The 22,279-nt window shown below is 31.5% G+C and overlaps 1 protein-coding gene across 1 annotated transcript; it reads left to right on the top strand.

Annotated features, from left to right (window-relative positions):
* The first annotated feature begins 1,459 nt into the window (after positions 1-1,459).
* On the top strand, positions 1,460-15,409 carry LOC111619003 (60S ribosomal protein L8). The gene is made up of 7 exons (XM_023360633.1): positions 1,460-1,525; positions 7,265-7,408; positions 11,260-11,401; positions 11,565-11,783; positions 13,886-14,001; positions 14,090-14,176; positions 15,276-15,409. The coding sequence occupies exons 2-7, from the start codon at positions 7,271-7,273 to the stop codon at positions 15,348-15,350; spliced, it is 777 nt and encodes a 258-aa protein (XP_023216401.1). The 5' UTR covers positions 1,460-1,525; positions 7,265-7,270; the 3' UTR covers positions 15,351-15,409.
* The last annotated feature ends 6,870 nt before the right edge of the window (positions 15,410-22,279 follow it).

The following is a 22,279-nucleotide window of genomic DNA, read 5'->3' as shown; positions in this document are numbered from 1 at the left end:
CTGTCCATAGCCCGACACTCGTTCCGCAGCCATCTTGTATTTTCTCGCACGCGTGGGATTGTGTGATCTCTCTTATGACTGGATCTAGTTTCAGGAACTCTCTTGAGCCGATCGCGATTGAACCTCGTTTCAGTCGAGATTGAAACGGTCGAGGGAGGTCGCACCTAGGTTAAAGGGGTATAAGGCTCTAGTTTAGTAGTGTTACAGAGTATAATACGTATATTTTAATATATTTTTTAATATTGGTGAAGCGGGAAAAATTGATGGGAATGGAGAAGTTGAAAAAACTTCTAGAGCAACAAAATTTTATTATTAAAGAACGCAAAAATTGTATTGTATTATATTTTTTTAAACTTCAACATATTAATTAATTAACAGGTGCGAAACAATTTTGAAATAAATATGTTTATGGAAAATTTTTGTTGAGGAATTTTCGAAATTTCCAGGGCTGTGGAATTGGAGTCGGAATAGTGGATTTTTGATGTTTTAGCCGGAGTCGGAGTCGTCAAAAAATCCGCCGACTCCGACTCCCTTTTACTTATCAACTTGTTATGTATATGAAACGAAGTAGGAGTCGGATGGTAAGGAAAAGTCGGAGTCGGAGTTGAAGTCGGTAGATTTTTACGCGACTCTACAGCCCTGGAAATTTCTGAAGTTTTTCTTGTCTCGGCAAAAACATAAAAGATATGATAATCGAGGGTATTTTTAAAAAATTTCTTTCTGCTCTGTGAGTACTAACAGAACCTTTTTAAATTTAAATCCATAGGGAGTTCGGCCAGGCCCACGCTTCAGTGGCCGGGACGGATCACCCTCTGAAAAATTCTTGTTTTTCGATCCGGGTCCCGGTTCGGTTGTCTAACACCTTAACTTATGTTAGTATTTTTGTTAGCTTTTTTCTAATACTGTAGCGGCACCTCTATTTCTTTATCAATGTAATTATTACGTTTTTAGTATTTTTAATAATAGAACTATACGTGAGGAGTGTTATAGCGCTGCTCGGCACTATATTTTGTGACACCGAGGTCCACCAATGGCCGTGTAGATATGATAACTTATTACTGGTAGTTGATAGCGAGTTTGCGCTTAATTAACGGGCTGTCCACGTAAAGTTTAACGGATTTTCTTAACCCGTCTACACTAAATAGGGGCTAGAAAATCCTCCCGGTGACATCCCTCCTTGCTCAAGTGTTGAGTTACCTTCTTATATTAATCTATCTCTCTAATTCTTGAACTGTCATCGCGACATTCTTGAGTGGTGAGCATCTTTATTCATAACCACTATCTTAACTACTCGGCCATCCGAATAACATTTTAAAAAAAATTCCATTTTTTGAAAATTTTTTTCCGTAGAACATATTACTATATTTATAATTTTTAATTAGTTACAGATTTAAAATAATAAATATTAAATACATTTTTAAATCTTATGTGAATCTTTGGGCTATATAACTATAAACTACAATTTAATTGGGCAGATGTAGAAGTTGCCTCTTCTTCAGCACGCCATAATTGCTGGCTATCGGTAGTATGTATTATTTTCAATCCATTTACATCTTATTTTTGTTTTTACATTTACTTATAATTCTTATTATAATATAAAATTAGTTCAGTTAATCTTTTAGATATAATATTTATTTAACGTCTAGTTAAGAGTAATGTTTAATTTATAATTATGTTTAGATGATTCGTATTGTTGTAAACGTGTTCAATGCACAGTAGATGTACAATATTTTAAATTTTTGAAAAATATTATTTATTATTATTTTATGTATACAAAAATTTACACAGTAGAATTAAATAATGAGAAGTTTATTATTTGACACAAGACATTTCATATATTTCTATAAAATTACTATAAAAGGCACCATCTTAAAATATATATTAAGTAAGTAAGTATTAAAGATTATTATTAATTTTATTTGTTAATCACATGAATAATAAGTTCAAAAATTGAATAAATTTATACTATTTAAAGATTATACATATTGTGCCATTCTTTAGAACAAATTTTTGTGTACCATGATTGATTAAATTTCGATTTAGTCATTTTTCTGTTTTGTAGTCAAGTTCTGTGTGTCTTCTATTATATGAATTTTTTGGTGTGGGTGTTAAAATGATTGGATATATTAATGTATTTGTCAATGTAAGATTGTTCACATGGAATACTTTCAGTAACAATATCCAGAGTTCTTTGTTATAAAATTGAAGAAATAGATGATAGATTGTGTATTGTTGTCCTTTGTAGATGGTTGTTAATAAACTGAAGAGTTAAATTGTTTTTAGTTGTTATTGCAGTTCTATTATAGGAGTAGTATAGCATTGCTTTTTCTCTCAGTTTTGTTTTCAAAAGAGACAAATACAATAGTCATTTGCAAAACACACTGAATTATTCAGCATCGATCCATATAAAAAAAACATTATAAACAAAATAAGTAAAATGGCAAAACTGTATTTGGGACAAGACTATGTCTTGGAGACTCACTACTAAGTGGAATCACTGACACTCAAGGCAGGTCTTGTTTTCATTCTCCAATCTTCTTTGGTATTGCTACTTTTGGGTGTGATAGTTCAAATTTCGCCAGCCATGACCATAAGGTCATCTATGATGCATTTTCGATGAAATTAACCTATCCAATTTCGAAATTTCTCTTCATTGTGTGTTGAGTTGAATTTTTGTGTAACAAAAATTTTCCGTTTTTGAAAAAAAATCGTGGCTATTGTATCGTCCGAAATTATTTTTTTTATTTTGCACAAACAATATACAGTTTAGGGCATGCAACGTTGGATGGAGGATCAAGGCGTCCTGGTAGTGTTAAGGCTATTCCTGGAAGTGCTATGATTTTCTTTGCTCTTTGCAGTACTGCTGGTGTTGGGTCGCTGTTTATCTCCACAGAGCGTGATTGTAACAGAAACTCATTGGCTCTAGTGATGAAGTCATTTTCTCTGCACAAAACAAATCTTTTTCCTTGTCCGATACTAAGAGCCTCAGATCATTCTTGGCAAGGAATTTTGTTACTGCTTGGTGGTTTTTGTGACTATTTGGTGCATCAGAGATGTGCTTTGTTGTAGCAAAATATACAGTTTAACCCGATTATAATGTCATCAGATGTAACGACAACCCTAATATAACATCAAATTTTTATCAGTTCCATGATTTTACTATACTAGATAATGTTAAAAAATCTATTTGTACCGACACCCGGTTTTAAAGCCATATTTGAAGCTCTCCCAGATTTACAAAATTAGATTAGAAATTTTATTTAACATAGAAGAAACTAAGTGTTCAGTTCTAAGATCAGAGTTTACTTCTTAGAATGACTGTGGGTGGTACTCTCCCCCACCTGTCTTCGGTGGGGTGAGGTGCCTGTTTGTAGAAGAGGGTTGCCATTTTGTATTTTATTTTGACTCGGTTCTCGGTCCCCTCACTACCTACAAGTCTGGATTTTTTTTATGTACAGATGATTTGGACACCTAATACTCTGTGCTAAATATCAACTCCCGACATGTACTCATTCATACTTCTAAGCTGGTAACATAAACCAGCAGTACGATTTTATAAAGAAGATTAGTCTTGTCAAAAACCATAGGACTACTAATCGACTTTGCACCAGTTGGGTCACCATCGTTTCTGTTGTGCAGTATCGTGTTGGATGGCAAAGGTATATAAAGCGTATCAGGTGAACTGACACAATGTCACTCGGTCATGTGAGTACCTCAGAATGTCTCAGGCCTTGGTCACATTATATCTCTGACGTATTTCAGGAGAATGTTTTGGATTCCAATGAGACTCTGAAGCAGAGTTTGATAAACATTGTATTTGTTATGTTTCCAATAATACCATAATAGTCTAAAACAAAACCCACCAACTTAAGATTTGATAAAGATTTATTTTTTAGATTAACTCTGCAAAACAACAAAATTGAAAAAAAAAAGCAATGCTATACTTCTAAAGCAGTAACAACTAAACATTTATAATGATGTTTCATAAATTAAAAATGATAAATATAGATTTATATATAATACTATATGTCAGGGTTTGAAATTCTCTTTTAAAATGCTTTAAAATAAGTTGGGAGCTCAGCTGGGCCATAGGATTTTGCAGAAAATACACTATTGATTCAATAAACAGCATGCTGTCCATTTTTTAACTTGTAGCTGCACTCTTCATTAGATCCAAATGATCTGCTGAAAGTTTATTGGTGTATATTAAGGCTGCTTAATAATCAGAATCAAAGCAATTTGGTTAGGGGTATGCTGCCTAACTACCTACTCTTAGCCAAATTACTATTTATTAGAGAGCATCTATTATTTCTGTTCTTTAGGAATTGGGTGTAACTATTAATGGAATAAATCAGATAACTGTTGAACAATAAACTTTCTTCAATGTAAAAGGATTTTGGGTAAAAAGTAACAACAATTTACTGCAGTTTTTCAGTTTACAATAAGTCTTATCTTCTTTCAATATTTGTCATGCTTACTATTGGAGAGTGCTGTTTGTTAGAATAAGTATGTGAGGGTTTTTTTTATTTAGTAGAATTTTTCCTTGTATTAGGATTGTTTTGAGATGTAATGCAACCCAAACAAAAAATACTTTGGACACAATTGATTTTAAACTGTAATACAGTAGAGCCTCTAAAACTCGGCCTAATGTGGACCGAAGGGTGGCCGAGTTTGTGAAAATGCCGGGTTATCGGGAACGGGGTTAAAAAAGAATAAGTACAAGTGTTTCCTGAGAAAATATTGTACAGTACTGTACTTGTATGTATTGTTTGCTTGAGAATACAACAGAGAATAAACTGCCCTTACAAATAAAATACCCTTAAACAAAGGAAAAGTACGTCCTTTATGAAGGCATAGAGCCTTTACTACATGAAAATGAAAATTAATGAATACACTGTGTATAGTAATTTACTTGATAAGACAGACCTCAGAAAAATACTTTATGAGGCATAAAGCTGTCTATAATGAAAATTAATTAACTAAGGATTTTTTTGCCCTGCCAGGGTGTGGCCGAGTTATCCGGAGTGCCGAGTTTTCGAGGCTCTACTGTATTTTGAAATAGGATGGGAAAAAAGACAATGTTATTCTTTTGACATTCATGAACATAAATAACAGAAAAAATGTAGACATCTCTAGCATTGACACAAAGTACCTTTGACACTGATACTTTAGTATCCGGTTATTTCATAATTTCCCTGTATCACTGTATATAAAAATTTTCACATTTGTATTATTGCAAACCTGACATTCATCTTGAGTGATTCCATTCCAAACTTACTGGATTTTTTTTATTTAAGCCAGTCACTGTCCATTCATAGATTTACAATGGGACTTATAGATGACCAACTTGATACTAATGTGATTTACAAGACGTGTCCTCATTTTCTGGTAGTGTGTCAACTTCCTACTCTCCTACTAAAAAATTACAATTTCGTTCTGCTGTCTTTCCATGTATGGAAGAAGGCTTTCTTGAAGGATCTGTGGATATTTTTTTTTGCATTTGCTGTTCCATCAATAAAATTTTAATGCTGACACTTTGAGCACTTGCTCAATCCCATAACATAGTGCTATCTGGGAACATGGTTGTATGTTTAAAGCATTTAGGATAGAAGGATTTGTCTTTTTTTAGATCATCTTTCTGTTGTTTCTGATGAGAATCTCAAGCTTGGCATCATCACTGAAGACAATGCTGTTCAACTGTTATTGCATCTAATTTTGACATTCTTTTACTCGCTTTAGTTGGTTTTTCATTTGAGGATTAGTTAACAGCCTGAAAAGAAAAGGCAAAAGTTGGCATGTAACTGTTACATTCTCATGTTGACATACTGCTCTGTTATTTTACTTGATAAAACTAGCCAAGTTTCTGCAAATGTATCTGACATGTATTTTTAGTAACTTATATATCAGGGGCTGCATTTTATTCAATCATTAGTTCTGCACATGGATCATCACCAGTTTTCTTTGATTCATCTATGAACATCTCAAAATCTGATGTTTATTAATTAATAAGAAGCCAAATGATTGCAGTATTTGAATCAAGCTAGTTTACTGCTACTATTAATAATTAATTTCTAAATAATTTGGTACTAGAGGTAGGCATTAGGTGCCATCTCTTATTAAATTTAATAATTAAATTATGGTTTCTTTGATACTGTGTAAGAATTTTAGATCAGAATTTTTGTTCATAGATTTTTATGGATCACTGCTATTAGTTTCCTTGTAGTTTTTTCTATAATAAGAGAAACTTTATTTGCTATTGTTTAATTCAAAAGTTATGGTATTTGTCCCAAGGACTTCTAAAAAAAATTACAATTACTTCTCTAATATCTTTGCTTGCTGCTTTTCTAGGTACTACTATATATATATATATTAAATGAAAATTGCTATTAATGTGTGTATTCCTTTTAATTTTCTTTAACGCCTCCTAGTCTGAAGTTTCTAATTGAATTAACACAACTGTTGGCATGACATCCAATCCAAGTATTTAATATATTAATGTTTGACAAGCAAATTATAAATAGATTAAATTCAAAATATTTTGCTAATGCTGGAGATGTTCAAAGATTTTTGTAACTTATATCTTTAAATACAATGTTTTCTTGACTAACACCAGGAATTTTAAACCATGCCAATTAGCACCATAATGCTAATTGGCATGGTTCAGTAACAGTATTTATTTATTTTAGTAATTTATTCAAGCATTTGCACTTTTATTGTGTTAATTACATCTGTTGATATTATGGGTTAACAAGAATAATTTTTGCAATCATGCCTTCTGTTTTATATCTTGCTAACTTTAAAATATAATGCTATGAATAATCAAGATATGTCCAAGATATTTTTTGTTTGGGTACTAAAATATATGGTTATAAACTGTGAATATTGACAATAAATAATAATGCCATACAACTTCAGACTAGATCATATGTTATAGCTCTGTATTTATTAAATATGGTTGGTTTAATGAGAAGCACACATTTAATATTTATTAGTATTAAAAAGTTTTAAATTTTGTTAAAATGAATATTGCCAAATTTATGACACTAAAGTATTTTTATATAAGCAGTTTTGATCTATGAAATTGAGTATTGTAAGAACTATTCTTTGAAATTTGAGACTTGATGATGATACAACTGTCTGAATTTTTTGATGAGAAAAATTAGAGGCTGTTTCTGAATAAAATTTTTAATAATAGAAAAAATTTAATCGTGTAATTATAGTTTTAAAGTTTAATTTGATAATTAAAATTTAAATATTTTTAAAGGGCAAAATGGGGAGAGTTATTAGAAGTCAGAGAAAAGGTGCCGGAAGTGTATTTAAAAGTCATAATAAACACCGGAAAGGAGCGCCAAAATTCCGAGCAGTTGACTTTGCAGAGCGTCATGGATATATAAAAGGTGTTGTAAAAGTACGTATATTTCAAGTTAAATTATATCTTTATAAAGATAAGACTGAACATTAAAATTAATACTGGCATCTGGTAGATATACTTTTTCCTGATAAAAGATAAAGATTTATGAAGAAATACATTGATTTTATAATTAAAACATCAGAATTTTTGAAGAAACTTACTAGTGTATATATGAATGTTTTTATTTGCTTATTTTTGATGCCAAGAGCATTATGCAATGTTGAATGCTTGACATTTCTATTAATTTTCATGAACATAGGTCAGCATGTAAAACAGTTCTGAACTAGTTATATAATAAATTGTTAATATAACAAAATTGTATAGATTACCAAAATATGTTTATTTTACTGAAATATAAAATGCCAGAATGTTAAAAAGCTATTAAAAAATGAAAAGCACCATGAAGGCACAAAATCTGATTTTAAAAATTCCTTGTTCTGCTATACAAAGTATGCTAGTGTGGTTACTATCCACAGTGAATTGACGGTTTGCTTATTCTATGAAAAACTAAAATAAACTAAAACTTTTCTATGAAAAACTAAAATATTAATTGTTACATTGGTAGTTTTATTCGCATAAATAAAGAGAAGTAATTAGCCATCTGCTGTGTGTTGGTCTACCGCTAAACCTAAAATTTATATATTTTTCGTGCGGATTTACAGAGACTTTATAAACAGCAGTCATAAGAAATTTAATTAAGGTTTGCTTATTTTTAAGCTGTTTTTACTCTGGGCTCTTAAGAATTTTTAAAATTATGTTTATCTTAGATTTGGTCAGGTGAACAATGAGCTGGTGGCTGGTTAGGCATTGAGCCTAACTTACTAAGCCAACTACCTGAAAAATTCTGGACTGTCACAGAGTAGAACACACTTCCATAGAGTGGCAGACTGTCTTAATCTCAACCATGTAACTATAAATATTCAGAAGTTTATTGTTAGCACTGTTTTGAATTGAAACAAAGTAGCAGCATCACTGATAATGACAGACTACCACACAGTTACACAACACCAAAAATCCAATAAAATCAAAAATTATTCACTTAAATGTTTTCATCCATATACAACAGACATCATCAGGTTCAATTAAAAGAATATAGAACTAGAACACTAAGATGAAAGCTGAAACAAAACATTTAATTTAAAAAAAAAATACGAATAACACATGCACATGACTGTGTGTTAATTTGTTGCTGGTTAGAAATCTCAAATAATTATCACTTTCTATGTAGATGACATAGTCTTTATCTCTATAATTAATTAATTGCTGTGCCTTTTCAGATAGCTTTATATATCTAGAGTTTTTCAAGATAGCTGGTGTGTGTGTCCCTAGCATAGTGCATGAGATGCATATTTTCCAAGTCCAGTTGTACAGTACATCACTGTTCACGGTGTAGGTGGCAAGGGCATTGCAGGGAAGTGTTTTCTAAGGTTTGGATAAAAAGCTCAAGATTTATAAAGCCATCTGAAAAGGTGCAGCAATTAAATATAAAGAAAAATTCTCTATCTCATCTGCATGGAGAGCGTTATTTGAGATTTTTAATCGATGTGGATGTAACACACTAATAGTTATGCACATGTATTATTTATACTTATTTTTAAAATTAAAACATTTTGTTCTAGCTTTAATTTTAGTGTTTTATTTCTATATTATTTTAATGAAACCTGACAATGTCCATTGTATATGGATGAAAATGTTTAAGTAAAGGAGTTTTGATTTTGCTGGTTTTTTGGTATGTTGTGTAACTCTGCTTACAGTTTTAATCAGTAACTTCGTGTCTTACTTTATACACACATGTAGCAAAACAATGCCTAAACAGCTGCAAGTGTTCAATAAATAAAACATATTTTATGCTAGAAAAGGCTTAAACTTTTACAATAATAATACAGCAAAATACTAACAACAGTTAGACCCACATTACTCTAGCCAATTCTTTTCTACAGATATCTTTTGCATTCCAAAACAAATAGCAAGTTGGTGTTTACTCAACAGTCACTGCTAACAAAGTATAAAACAAGCAACCAAAAGTGTTAGCTTCTGGCCCATTAATTCGGCTTTAATGTTGCTTTGGTTGCTTTAATGTTTATCGGGTTAGCTGATGTTTGTTTAAAGTATAAAACTTTAAACTCTGTCATAAAGAATGTTGACTCAATAATTTTTACTTCATTTTTACAGTATTAGAAGTCAGAATTTGGATAATTACAAACATTACAAAGTAAATTGATAATGACTAAAATTTATATTGTCAGATAAATGTTAAAACAGTGTTCATTGATGGCAAAAGAAAACAACTATTGATATTATAATTGAGGGTTGAGTTTTTATTACATTAAACTGAATTTGTTGTTTATTCATATTTGTTAAAACATTTTTTTTAATAATTTGCAGTAAATTCTCTAAATTCATAGTAAATTGATAGGGAATTGAGAATGTATTATATTGCTAATTTCATTATTTAAAATTTAAAATATATACAAACAGTGCAGGAGATGATGTACAGTACATCTCCTCTACCTAGAATCCTTCTACATTATAGGCATACAGAAGCTTGTATTGTAATACAATAATAAATAAACTTCACCAGACATATACAGTAATAAATAGATATTTTTTGATGTTGTCTTCCGGTTTCTCAATACACTTACGCTAATGGTGATTAAGCTTTTGTATGTCTGTAGAATAGAAGGATTTTAAATAGAAATGTGCATCATCTCTTGCACTGTTTGCTGATCTTGGAACGAATTAGAGTTGACAGTATGAGCTCTGACCATCTATTGTCTATCATACTTGTGCATTTATTATGAAACTTTTTAATTTGTAGATTCTTTGTTGTGGCATAGTGTCCATTTATTTTTTGCCACAAAAAAAATTGCTCTATTCTTTTAAAAAGTACAAGTTTTGCTTCTCTTAATTTCTAAAATGGAATGAATGTTGGGAGAGAAACCTGACTAGTAATAATCACTGACACAAAGGACACTTCTTCCTGTCCATCTCATAGAGCACAGCATTACCAACCTACAGAGGATAGTTAAAAGATTTCTTTATGAAAAACAGGTTTAATATTTATTAAATTTAAAAATGTTTTTTACATTTTAATGAGCCATATCATCCTAGATTAACCAAAAATGGTGCAGCGATCAACTGGTCGGTCATAATCAACTTATTGACCATGCCTCTCTACAAGAAACAATTAACATGTTGCTCTTTCTTAGTATATTTGAAAAGACATGCAAGGAATATTTGAAATTGTAGATTGTCACCAAATAACAGCATTCATTTGAGCATTTCATCCATAGATACACCATTCTTTCATGCGCAGCTACCTCTCTGTTTGGCATTATTGTGGATTCCTTATGATTCTATTGTTAATAACATAAAATTAATACTATTAATACTTAAAATCAGAAGTTTAGTTATGAAATCAATAAAAAAAAAGTATCAAAACTGAATGATTTCAGTTAAATTATCAGGAATGTATATAATGAAATTTTGTTTTAATCATACAAATTTATATAATTAAGAATGCTTATTAAAAATTGAATTATGACTATTTACAAAAAATTTTTTGAGTCTATTTATCATCCTTTTAACACACCACAGAAGTAACAGTATATTGGCTTGGATGAATTTCCACAGAACACATGATAAATTATAACGTGTTATCATGTATGCTGTTATAAGAATGCTTATGTCAAGTATTAATTTTAAATATATAATAATGATGATTACATTATAAGACACTTGAAACCTGAGAAATTAATGAGGATTTTTGATATTCTGAACACACTTAATAATTTTTTGAAAAAAACATGTATAATTTATTATTATTAATGATGGTCACTAAATTACAGGAAATTCTTCACGATCCTGGTCGTGGTGCACCTCTTGCACAAGTAGTGTTCAGAGATCCCTATCGTTACAAATTGAAGAAAGAATTGTTTCTTGCTGCAGAAGGAATGCATACTGGACAGTTTCTGTACTGTGGAAAAAAAGGTTTGTGAAAAAATTTTAATTTTAAATATTATTGATTTAAAAATGATGATAGAAAATTAATTTATGATCTTATGATATCACAGAGGCTGTTGCTGAATTTTTAAACGTTAGTCTATTTAAAATTTAATTAAATATTAGATATTTATCAGTATTTAAATTTTAGCAACTCTTCAAGTTGGAAATGTTCTTCCTGTTGGTGTAATGCCAGAAGGTACAATTATATGTAATTTAGAAGAAAAGGCTGGTGATCGAGGTCGTCTTGCACGTGCTTCTGGAAACTATGCTACTGTTATTTCTCATAATCCAGATACAAAGAAAACAAGAGTAAAACTTCCATCTGGTGCAAAGAAAGTTGTTCCGTCAACTAATAGAGCCATGGTGGGTAAGTATTTAGATTTTATTATACTTAACTGTGGTAAGTTGGATAAATATTTTTTGTGCAGGTGTATGTACACATACATAAACACACAAAGGGCTGATCATTTAATTTACAGAATAATGCTAAATTTTTCTCTTCTTGTTTTCATCTACATGTGAGGATTTATCGTACTCAAAACACACTCCATGATCTGTAATCCTTTGCCATCACCATACCCATGGATCATTTGCTTCTGGAATCCAGTTTTGGAGAAGTGTTGGAAAGTTGTGCCACATCAGATGTAATGCATTTGCCTTTTGGAGTTTAAATTTGTAAAAGTATAAAGAAACAGATGAGACTACTTTGAATATGGAGAATGTGACAGGACCTTGGTTTCAATTACAATACTGGCTTCACATTTCATGAAGCATCTGTAAAGTTTATTCTGAGATTTTTAGTGTATTCTTCCTTCAGTATTATTTCTATAAACACAAATGAATAGAGAGCCTTGTCAAGAAATAATGTTTTTGTTCCAATATAATAGTCAAAGACAGTTTAAATAAAAGATGTAAAAATAAAATTAAGATCAACAGGAACTATGGAAGCTAACCACAAGATTTCAAAGAGTATGCAACTCTGACACATTTTCCCAGAAATTCATACAGGAAAAAGTGTAGAAATAATTCCAAAATTAAATGATGAGTTCTTATATACTAAATGTTTGGATATTTTATATTGTATATAACAAAAGATATTAAATAGTTATAATTTACCAGATTTACATTATGTTTAACTTAACCCACGTTTCATGTTTCACGTTTAATTCATTGAAAATGAGAAAAATAAAATGGTTTGTAGTTTTGCATCATGTGATTTTTTTCCCTTACTTTATCATGTATTTCATGCATAGAAAATTCCCTTTTTTTTATGCTTTTTCTGTGCAGAAAATTAGTCTTGTTGCTTTTCACTTCAATTTTGGTTTTAAAAAAGTTCAGAAAATATTGTTTTTATTATTTATGTTAGACATGTTTATTTCTAGTCTTAAAATATTGGGTCGTCAAGGATGAAATTTGTGGAAAAAAAAGGCAAAGTTGGTTGATGATAACTTACAAATATAAGGATTATTTTATTTATCAAAGTATACACCCATATTGTCTATACACTTTTGCCATTTAAGTGACAGGTTGTTCAGGCTGGTGGTGTAAAACCCTGGCTGACCAGAGTCAATGAATTCCTGGAAGGCCAGTTTTACAGCATTGTCGGAATTAAATTGTTTTCCTATTAAAAAGTTGTCCAATTTGTGGAAGAAGTGGTAGTCAGTGGGGGCTAGGTCTGTTGAGTAAGGAGGATGATGATGAAGTTCCAACTCCCAATTCCTGTAGTTTTGCCACAGTCATTTGTGCAGTGTGTGGTCTAGTGTTATCATGCAATAAGATAGGAGTCGATCTATTAACCAATCTAAGCTGTTTTTCTTTAAGTTTTTGCATCATTTCATCCAGTTGGTTGTAGTATATTTCTGCTGTGATCGATGAGCCAGTTTTATGAAATCATAATAGACCACCTGCACTAGACCACCAAATGCTCACCATCAGCTTCTGTTGATAAATATTGCACTTTGGAGTGTGTTTTGGTGATTCATCCTGTCCAACCATAGTGCTGAATGTTTGTGATTGTCATATTGGATTCATTTCTCATTACAAGTGACAATTTGATTCAAAAATGGATCAGATTTGTGCTGAGAAAGCAACATCAAGCAAGCTTCCAAATGCTTTTGTTCTGTTTTTCATTCAGTTCATGTGGTACCCACTTATCCAACTTTTTCACTTTACCTATATGAACTAAATGAGTTAATATTGTTTGTTTGCTAACACCAAACTTCAACGATAATTCATAGGCAACCTGAGATGGGTCAGATTCAGCGGTTGGCAATATTATTACCTACAAATTTCATCCTTGATGACCTAACAGTTAAGCTTGGATTGGATGATCAATTTTATTATAATAGCTTATAATAATTTTACTTCTCATTTTTAATCACTTCTATAAAAACATTTGTCTATAAAGTACTTAAAAATTGGAATGCTTTATAGCTTAAAAATTTATATGAAATATTTTCTTTTAATTAGGTATTGTTTCTGGTGGAGGTCGGATCGATAAGCCTATTTTGAAGGCTGGTCGGGCATATCACAAGTATAAAGCTAAGCGTAACTCTTGGCCCAAAGTTCGTGGTGTGGCTATGAATGTAAGAATGGTTTATTACTATTACTAAATAAAGTATTTTAGTTATAACATTGTATTGATATTTAATTTTAATACTTTGCTATTAATAGCCTGTTGAGCATCCCCACGGAGGTGGTAATCACCAGCATATTGGAAAGGCTTCGACTGTTAGAAGAGATGCTTCAGCCGGTCGCAAGGTTAGTTTTATTTATTTTAATTACATAAATAAATCATTGAAAGAAAATATTTTTACTTTTTTTTTCTGTTGTGTATATTTTCTTACTGAATGTTAATGTAGCATATATCTATAATGCAATTTTTTTTCAAAATTTTGTGTATTATATACTGTATCAGTATTTTGTTATTGACTGACAAACTAGTATGTAATGAAGGTTACTGTTAACTGCATTTCTATTAAGAAATATAAAATAATAATAATATTNTCATAGGCACCCTGAGATGGGTCAGACTCAACGGTTGGCAATACTATTACCTACAAATTTCATCCTTGATGACCTAACAGTTAAGCTTGGATTGGATGATCAATTTTATTATAATAGCTTATAATAATTTTACTTCTCATTTTTAATCACTTCTATAAAAACATTTGTCTATAAAGTAGTAAAAAATTGGAATGCTTTATAGCTTAAAAATTTATATGAAATATTTTCTTTTAATTAGGTATTGTTTCTGGTGGAGGTCGGATCGATAAGCCTATTTTGAAGGCTGGTCGGGCATATCACAAGTATAAAGCTAAGCGTAACTCTTGGCCCAAAGTTCGTGGTGTGGCTATGAATGTAAGAATGGTTTATTACTATTACTAAATAAAGTATTTTAGTTATAACATTGTATTGATATTTAATTTTAATACTTTGCTATTAATAGCCTGTTGAGCATCCCCACGGAGGTGGTAATCACCAGCATATTGGAAAGGCTTCGACTGTTAGAAGAGATGCTTCAGCCGGTCGCAAGGTTAGTTTTATTTATTTTAATTACATAAATCATTGAAAGAAATTATTTTTACTTTTATTTTCTTACTGAATGTTAATGTAGCATATATCTATAATGCAATTTTTTTTCAAAATTTTGTGTATTATATACTGTATCAGTATTTTGTTATTGACTGACAAACTAGTATGTAATGAAGGTTACTGTTAACTGCATTTCTATTAAGAAATATAAAATAATAATAATATTAGGTATAGCATTTTGATACAGAATTTCTCAGCTAATTTTTTGGAACTTTTATATATTAAATGGTTTGAATAAATTATTAAATTACTGTTTAAATTCTAGGTTGGTTTGATTGCTGCTCGTCGTACGGGTCGTATAAGAGGTGGAAAAACGTCAGCACCAACAAAAGAAGATTAATTAGACATTCATTTGTAAAGAAAAATGAAAAAAATAAAGGAGTTAAAGTTATCTCTGTATATTTTTAGAATGCTTGAATTTTCAATTTTAACCCAAATAAAATTCACATAACATGTATTGAAATTACACATAACTGTTCATATTAATCGGAAAAAATTAGTTCAATTATTATTAAACTTATAAGAAATTAAAAACTGCTAACAAATTTTGAAGAAAAAATTGAGAAATTGAATTATGGAGCATTGATGCTATTAAATTTTGATGGTTGAAAGTCTAGGAGGTAGTGTATGATGGACAAAGAAAATTTTACTCATTGGCATTTACAATATTTTGAAAACATCTCTACTTTCAAAACGCGGCCTTTTGTCTTTTTACGGCCCACCAGTGGCCAAGCTGTTTCCGTCCTCGCTTGGATGGGCTGGCCACATGGAGTTTTCCTTCTTTTTTCCACCTAAATAGGGGCCAGTTACCCTTAGACCTCCCGGAAGGCATTCCCTTAGGCAGATCGCCCGTGTTGTGTTGCCATAACTTAATAAAACAAACATACATTGTCTTTTTACAATAATTAATACAAAAAAGGGATGCTTTTGGCGTGTTTTTTACGACTTAGTGTATACACAGCTGTTTGCCATTGACTTATTGAGGATGTTTTTTCTACCGTAATACTTTATTTTTTAATTTTGTTCTTTTCATTTATTATTGGAGTTGAACTTAATCCAGGTCCAATGTCTCGTATACCACCACCTCTCAGTAAAGCTTCGACTTATGCTGGAAATGTCGTAGATCTAGAAGCGAACCAACAATGAAATTAACTCGACTGGACGATTATTTTGCATCGCAGGATATTTTTTCTCAAATACCTCAGAAGATTGTGTTTTCTTGAGGAACGTTTTAAACTATTCTATTGAAACTGGAAGAATTGTCATTGAAATTTGACTGGTGGTCTAATTTACATAAGTATGATGAACGTCTAACTCTCCTGGAAGTAGAAATTACCAAACTTTCGTCTTTTAAAACTGTATGGATAAATTTTCCCCTCAATTAGTATATAGACTGTATACAATGATTCGAAGAAAAAATAACATTATCGTTTACTGTTTGGGTGGTAAAGATGAAGAATTAGTTAATAATTCTAATAGCTTTATTGAGTTGTTTAAAAGACAGAACTATTCATTTTATTAATAGCGAATATCGGGAACTCTGCTTGTATTGTTTGAGTTCTATACTTAAGCTGACAAAATCTATTGGACGAATACTGTAAATAAAAGCTATAAGTCGCTATGTAAGGCGAAGGAAAAGTTATTTTTTGGCTAAAATAAACTCACTACTATTGAAGACTAAAAATACTAGAGATTTTTGGTCACTACTTAATAAATTTCGAATTAAAAAAAAACGTGAAAATGCTATATTGGTTGAATTATTTACAGTACAAGAGTATTTTGCTGGACCAAATTCAGTAATTTATATTGATTTAAGTTTTGGTAATAATGTTCGTCTTTTGGATGATCCTATCACTTTGAATGAATTTGAAACTATAATCAGAAAATTAAAATTATCTAAGGTCCCCCAGGTCTTGATAACATAAGGAATGAAATGATAAAATACCTTTCTACGGAAATACTACAAGATATATTGGATATGTTTAATTCCTTTTGGTCTAGTTACGCTCTTCCTTTATCTTGGAAACAAATTGTTTTAAGGATGATTTATAAGAGGGGAAGTAGGCAGAGGTCAACTAATTATAGACCAATTGCTTTAATTAACGTATTTAGAAAGGTTTTTTTTTCCAACTATTATGGCAAATCGTCTCCGGAATTGGATGAATGAGTTTAATATTGATAATTACACTTCTCCAAGGAGCATTTGTTAAAAATAGAGAGGTTCAAATACAATTTGTTTATTTTGGTTGGTCTTATTCAAATATCACTTTCGTGGAAACGAGGAAAATTATATACTTCTTTTATTGATCTCAATAAAGCTGCCGATCACGATTTGTTATGGTATAAGCATAGGAGCATTGGTCTTTCTCAACTTAAGTAAGTCTTTTTTCTAATACTAGATATAGATACTTTTTCATTTTGTACTATGTTGAGTCCAATAGAGGGATACCTCAAGGAGAACCATTGAGTTCTGTCCTTTTTATTTTGTTTTTGAGTGATCTTCCTGACCTTCTGAGAGGTCAAAGTTCTATGATAGTATTTGGATAGCAGTAAATTGGTTAAGAAAAGTGACAATTATTCGAATATTATTTCAAACTTTAATAAATTTCGATAATAGAAAAACAAAAGGCGAATTGTAGTTTCACGTATCTTCGAAGAGATGGTATTTTTACCAAGTTGAGTAGAAATTTAAAAGTAATTTACAGATGATGAAGCCGGGTAGTAACCAAGTGCATAATAAAAATATATAGATAATTAAGATGACTAAGAACAAAGTGCGTAATAATAATATATAGATAATGAAACTGAGTAAGAGCAAAATGCTTAATATAAATGCCATCGGAATAAACGTTAAAACATGGTTGTAAATCAGGATGGTGATGGTGATGGGTCCGGTGATGATATTTCTGAGAAAATCGATGACTCGGTTGAGAGCAGCACGAATTTTAAGAATTTTCATTCGTAACACGGGAAAACTGCAGTATAGATTTGTCCAAAATAAAGATGTACTGAGTGCAAGAAATAGTTGCCCTTTTGTAGGTAAAAGTATACAAAAAGCGCTGTATATTATTCTTACTACTTGGCATATTAATGAATTTTCATTTAGATTCTGAACGGACGAATGTAATATATTTTCTTCGGAACGATCCATCATTAATAGAATTAATTACTTATAAACAATTGTTACGTCGTTTTTCGTTTGTTATGAGGTTAGTTAATTGTTAAGTGAATGAATTTTGAATTATTTTATATCTGTTTAATTATAAAGAAAGGGTCCCGACATCTTTTATTAAAAAAGACCGTCTTTTATTTTAGTTGAACTATCATTATCCTTAATTGAAACGTGCTCAGTTTATCTCCTTAATTTTATTGCATTATTTATTTTTTCCATTGTGTTTAATATACAGTACAGTAGAGCGTCGTTTATCCGAAACGTCGGTTATCCGAAGGAATTCCAGTCGACAAATTTAAATTTTCGCCAGTGCTGTGGCGCTGTAATCTTTGGCTATGTCTTCGGCTACTCAAATATTTTACGTTTTTGATACTAAATTAACTTCTGAAGTATAATTTTTTATTGTTTTTATATTTTTCAATATATTTATTTTGTTTGTACAAAATAAAAAAATAATTTTTAACGATACAATAGTCTTCGTTAGGCTTAACATCGACGAAAATTCAACGCGAAGCGACACGCAACGGAGAAAAATTTCAACACGGGATAAATTAATATATTTTTTCGTACATAATTGGTTATCCGAAAAATAAGTTATCCGAACAACCCCAGTCCCCAATTGATTCGGATAAACGACGCTCTACTGTATTATTATTACATTTTGCAAATTTCATGTTCAGCTGATCTGATACTGGTTCCAAGTGCTATGCCGGACTAAAGTCAAAGTATAGCTACCCAAACAAGTGTTATATTAAGCTTCTGTATTATTGGTATATGTGTCAACATCTAGAAACTTCCTAACAATGTTACATGTGTTCAACATTGCAGCTTCTGTAGTACCATGTATACGTTTTTATTAAAATTTAATGTTTCTAGACCTTTGTGTAATGTATGTGGTATAACACCAGTAGAATAGAGGACAATAGGTACAATAAATACCGTATCCATCCTCCACATCTGTTTTATTTCATGAGCAAGTGGAGTGTACTGTACTTGTTGATTTTTCAGTGAACATTTTTTTGAGTGTTTGGAACAGATATGTCTTATTATATAGGCGACCTTATTATTAATTATCATTTTTTGTGCATTAATTAGGGCCATTTAACTATGTTATTGTAGCTTTAGTTATGATTTCTTAGAATTAAAATGGGCATTTTTGGGGTTCGGGAACGGATTAATTCACTTTACGTTATTTCTTAAGGAAGAAATTGCTTTGGAACTCGAACTCATTGTATGAACGAATTAAGAATAAGGATAGTTCAACTAAAATAAAGGATTGTCGTTTATAATAAAAGACGTCTGGGACCCTTTCTCGGCCTACATTTATAATTAAACAGATCTATATATATAACCCATTCAACGGGTAATGGCAATTTGTAAATAATGCCCACTAGGGGACGTCCCAGGCTACTAGTATGAAATAATTCAAAATTCATTCACTCAATAATTGACTTCGTAACAAACAAAAAACGACGTAACAAATATTTACATGTACTGTAATTAATTCTATTAAAGATGAACTGTGCCGAAGAAAATATATTGCATTCGTCTGTTCAGAATCTAAACGAAGATTCACTAATATGCCATTTAAAAAGAGTTTTTAGTGATTTTACAAAAGGAGAAATATTTCTTTCAATAAGTATTTTATTTTGGATATATCTATTCTGGAGTTTTTCCGTGTTACGAAAGAAGAATTTTAAAATTTGTGATGCTGTCAAACGATTCGTCGATTTTATCAGAAACGTCATCACCGAAACCATTTACATCTCCCTGATTTTCAACGATTCTTTGTTAGTGATGTTTATTACGATGACATTTTTATTATACACTATTATTTTGCTCTTTGCCAGCGTAATCATCTGTAAATGTTTATTACGAACTTTCCTCTTACCCAGCTTAAATATCTGTATATCACTTTTAAATTTCTACTCAACTTGGTAAAAATACCATCTCTTCGAAGATACGTGAAACTACAATTCGTCTATTATCGAAATTTATTAAAGTTTGAAACAATATTCGAATTATTGTCACTTTTCTTAAATGATAAACAAGTAAAACGGCACTACTTGGCATATTACTGAATTTTCATTTAGATTCTGAACGGACGAATGTAATATATTTTCTTCGGAACGATCCATCATTAATAGAATTAATTACTTATAAACAATTGTTACGTCGTTTTTCGTTTGTTATGAGGTTAGTTAATTGTTAAGTGAATGAATTTTGAATTATTTTATATCTGTTTANTTTCTTAAATGATAAACAAGTAAAACGGCAAAACCGTATTTGGGACAAGACTATGTCTCGGAGACGGAATCACTTTGATGCTCAAGGCAGGTCTCGTTCTCATTCTCCTATCTTCTTTGATATCGCTGCTTTTGGGCGCGATCGTTCAAACTTCGCCCCAATTTTTGAAGCACTCCCAAATTTACAAAATTAGATTACAAATTTTATTTAACATAGAACTACATGTTCAGTCCTAAGGTCAGAGTTCACTTCTTAGAATGACTGTGGGTGGTACTCTCCCCTGCCTGCTTAGGTGGGGTGAAGCGGCTGTTTTGCCTGTTTGTAGAAGAGGGTCGCCATTTTGTATTTTATTTTGACTGGATTCTCGGTTCTCTGACTACCTACGAGTCTTGATTTTTTTATGCGCAAATGATTTGGGCACCTAATCACTCTGTGCCAAATATCAACTCTCAACATGTACTCCTTCATACCTCTATGCTGGTAAGAACGGGTGGCAGTGCGATTTTATAAACAAGACATAGTCTTGTCAATAACGTAAATACAGTATATTCAAATATATTTTTGTTAGCGTATCATTTCATTATCTACGAGAAAAAAAAGGCTGGCAATAGATCCTGCTCGACTTTCCTCGCCCTCGAACAGAAAGTCAGACAATTTTCAAGTGTTACAAACGTGAAGGAAATCTGAGAAACTGTACTCGGGCAACCCGTTGGCGAGGCGCGAACCCACGACCAGTGTTCAGTGGTTTTATCCATTCAGCCACTGGTGGACATCCCTCAACACTAGATCAGGATGTTGAAGGGTTTATTAGAAAATCCGATAAATTTTAATTAAACTAGAATATAAAATTTAAGTAATAACAAGAAGCTTACAATGAATAATTTTGTTGAATTTTAATAGAAATAATCCTGACAATTTTCAAAATGTTTGGTTCATCCAGTCTTGAGATGTGATGCAAAATAGATGCCTACAAACACACACGCACACAGAATTTTCTACGGATTTTTTAACATTTTGGGGGGCTCTTTCAGTGTCAAAACGTCGAGAAATGCAAAAATTTTGACATATCACCATGTTATATTCTATCACAGCTGGAAAGTATTAGGGGCTCGGTAAATGACGTCCACACAAGAAGAGAGGAGGGGATTACGACAAGTCGGACAAAGTCATACAAGGGGAAAGGAAGGGGTTGCGCTTCAGTGGACGTCCGTTTATTTCATTAAATTTTATACAGTTTATGCATTTTATTACATTTATTTTAAAATTTCTTGCACGTTTCGTTTCTACTTATGGTATCTATCATTCATCAAGTGATAAAGGTTTTAAGCGGGGTCGAGTTTTGTTGGACGTCCGAAGAGGAAAGGGGTTACGGAAATTTGGACAAGAGAGGAAAGCAAATATGCGGACGTAATTTATGATATTTGCGCACACATTTTTATCTTTATGTGAAAATTAGTATATTGCATATTTTTCCCTGAGGGATTTTTCGGTACGAGCAATTTTTCTGTGTGCGCATATATGACTGTGATTTTTTCTGGGCGCAATTTTTGTGTGGGCTTTTTTACGTGCTCTTTTTTTTATACAATCGAGACGTTTTTCCACAATGTTACAACTGCCCTTCCAAATTCTTCACATTAGATGGTCGAAGCTAGCGTCCCAACTGGATGGGCGTCAAGTTTGGAGACCGGGCAGGCCATGGAAGTATAGCAATGTGGATGGAACATTGTTGGAAATTGTAGATGTGTGAGGCTGAGCATTATCTTGTTGGAAAATAGCTGTTTGTAGTCCTGCCATGAAAGGTAAATATGAGGGAGCAGAATTTTCTGAGAGTACCTGTGTCGTCAATGTCT

Source organism: Centruroides sculpturatus, unplaced genomic scaffold, assembly GCF_000671375.1.
Source record: "Centruroides sculpturatus isolate CEXI.00-Female unplaced genomic scaffold, Cexi_2.0 scaffold259, whole genome shotgun sequence".
NCBI lineage: Eukaryota > Metazoa > Arthropoda > Arachnida > Scorpiones > Buthidae > Centruroides > Centruroides sculpturatus.
The sequence above is the reverse complement of the archived record's forward strand: the minus strand, read 5'-3'. Positions and strand labels throughout refer to the sequence as shown.

What these genes read in the sequence shown, in the direction of transcription:
- LOC111619003 (XM_023360633.1), top strand. Translation starts at nt 7,271, where the DNA reads ATGGGGAGAGTTATTAGAAGTCAGAGAAAAGGTGCCGGAAGTGTATTT. An exon ending in AACTAATAGAGCCATGGTGG is followed by an intron (nt 11,784 to 13,885) that starts GTAAGTATTTAG and finishes TCTTTTAATTAG; the next exon opens with GTATTGTTTCTGGTGGAGGT. An exon ending in ATGCTTCAGCCGGTCGCAAG is followed by an intron (nt 14,177 to 15,275) that starts GTTAGTTTTATT and finishes TTTAAATTCTAG; the next exon opens with GTTGGTTTGATTGCTGCTCG.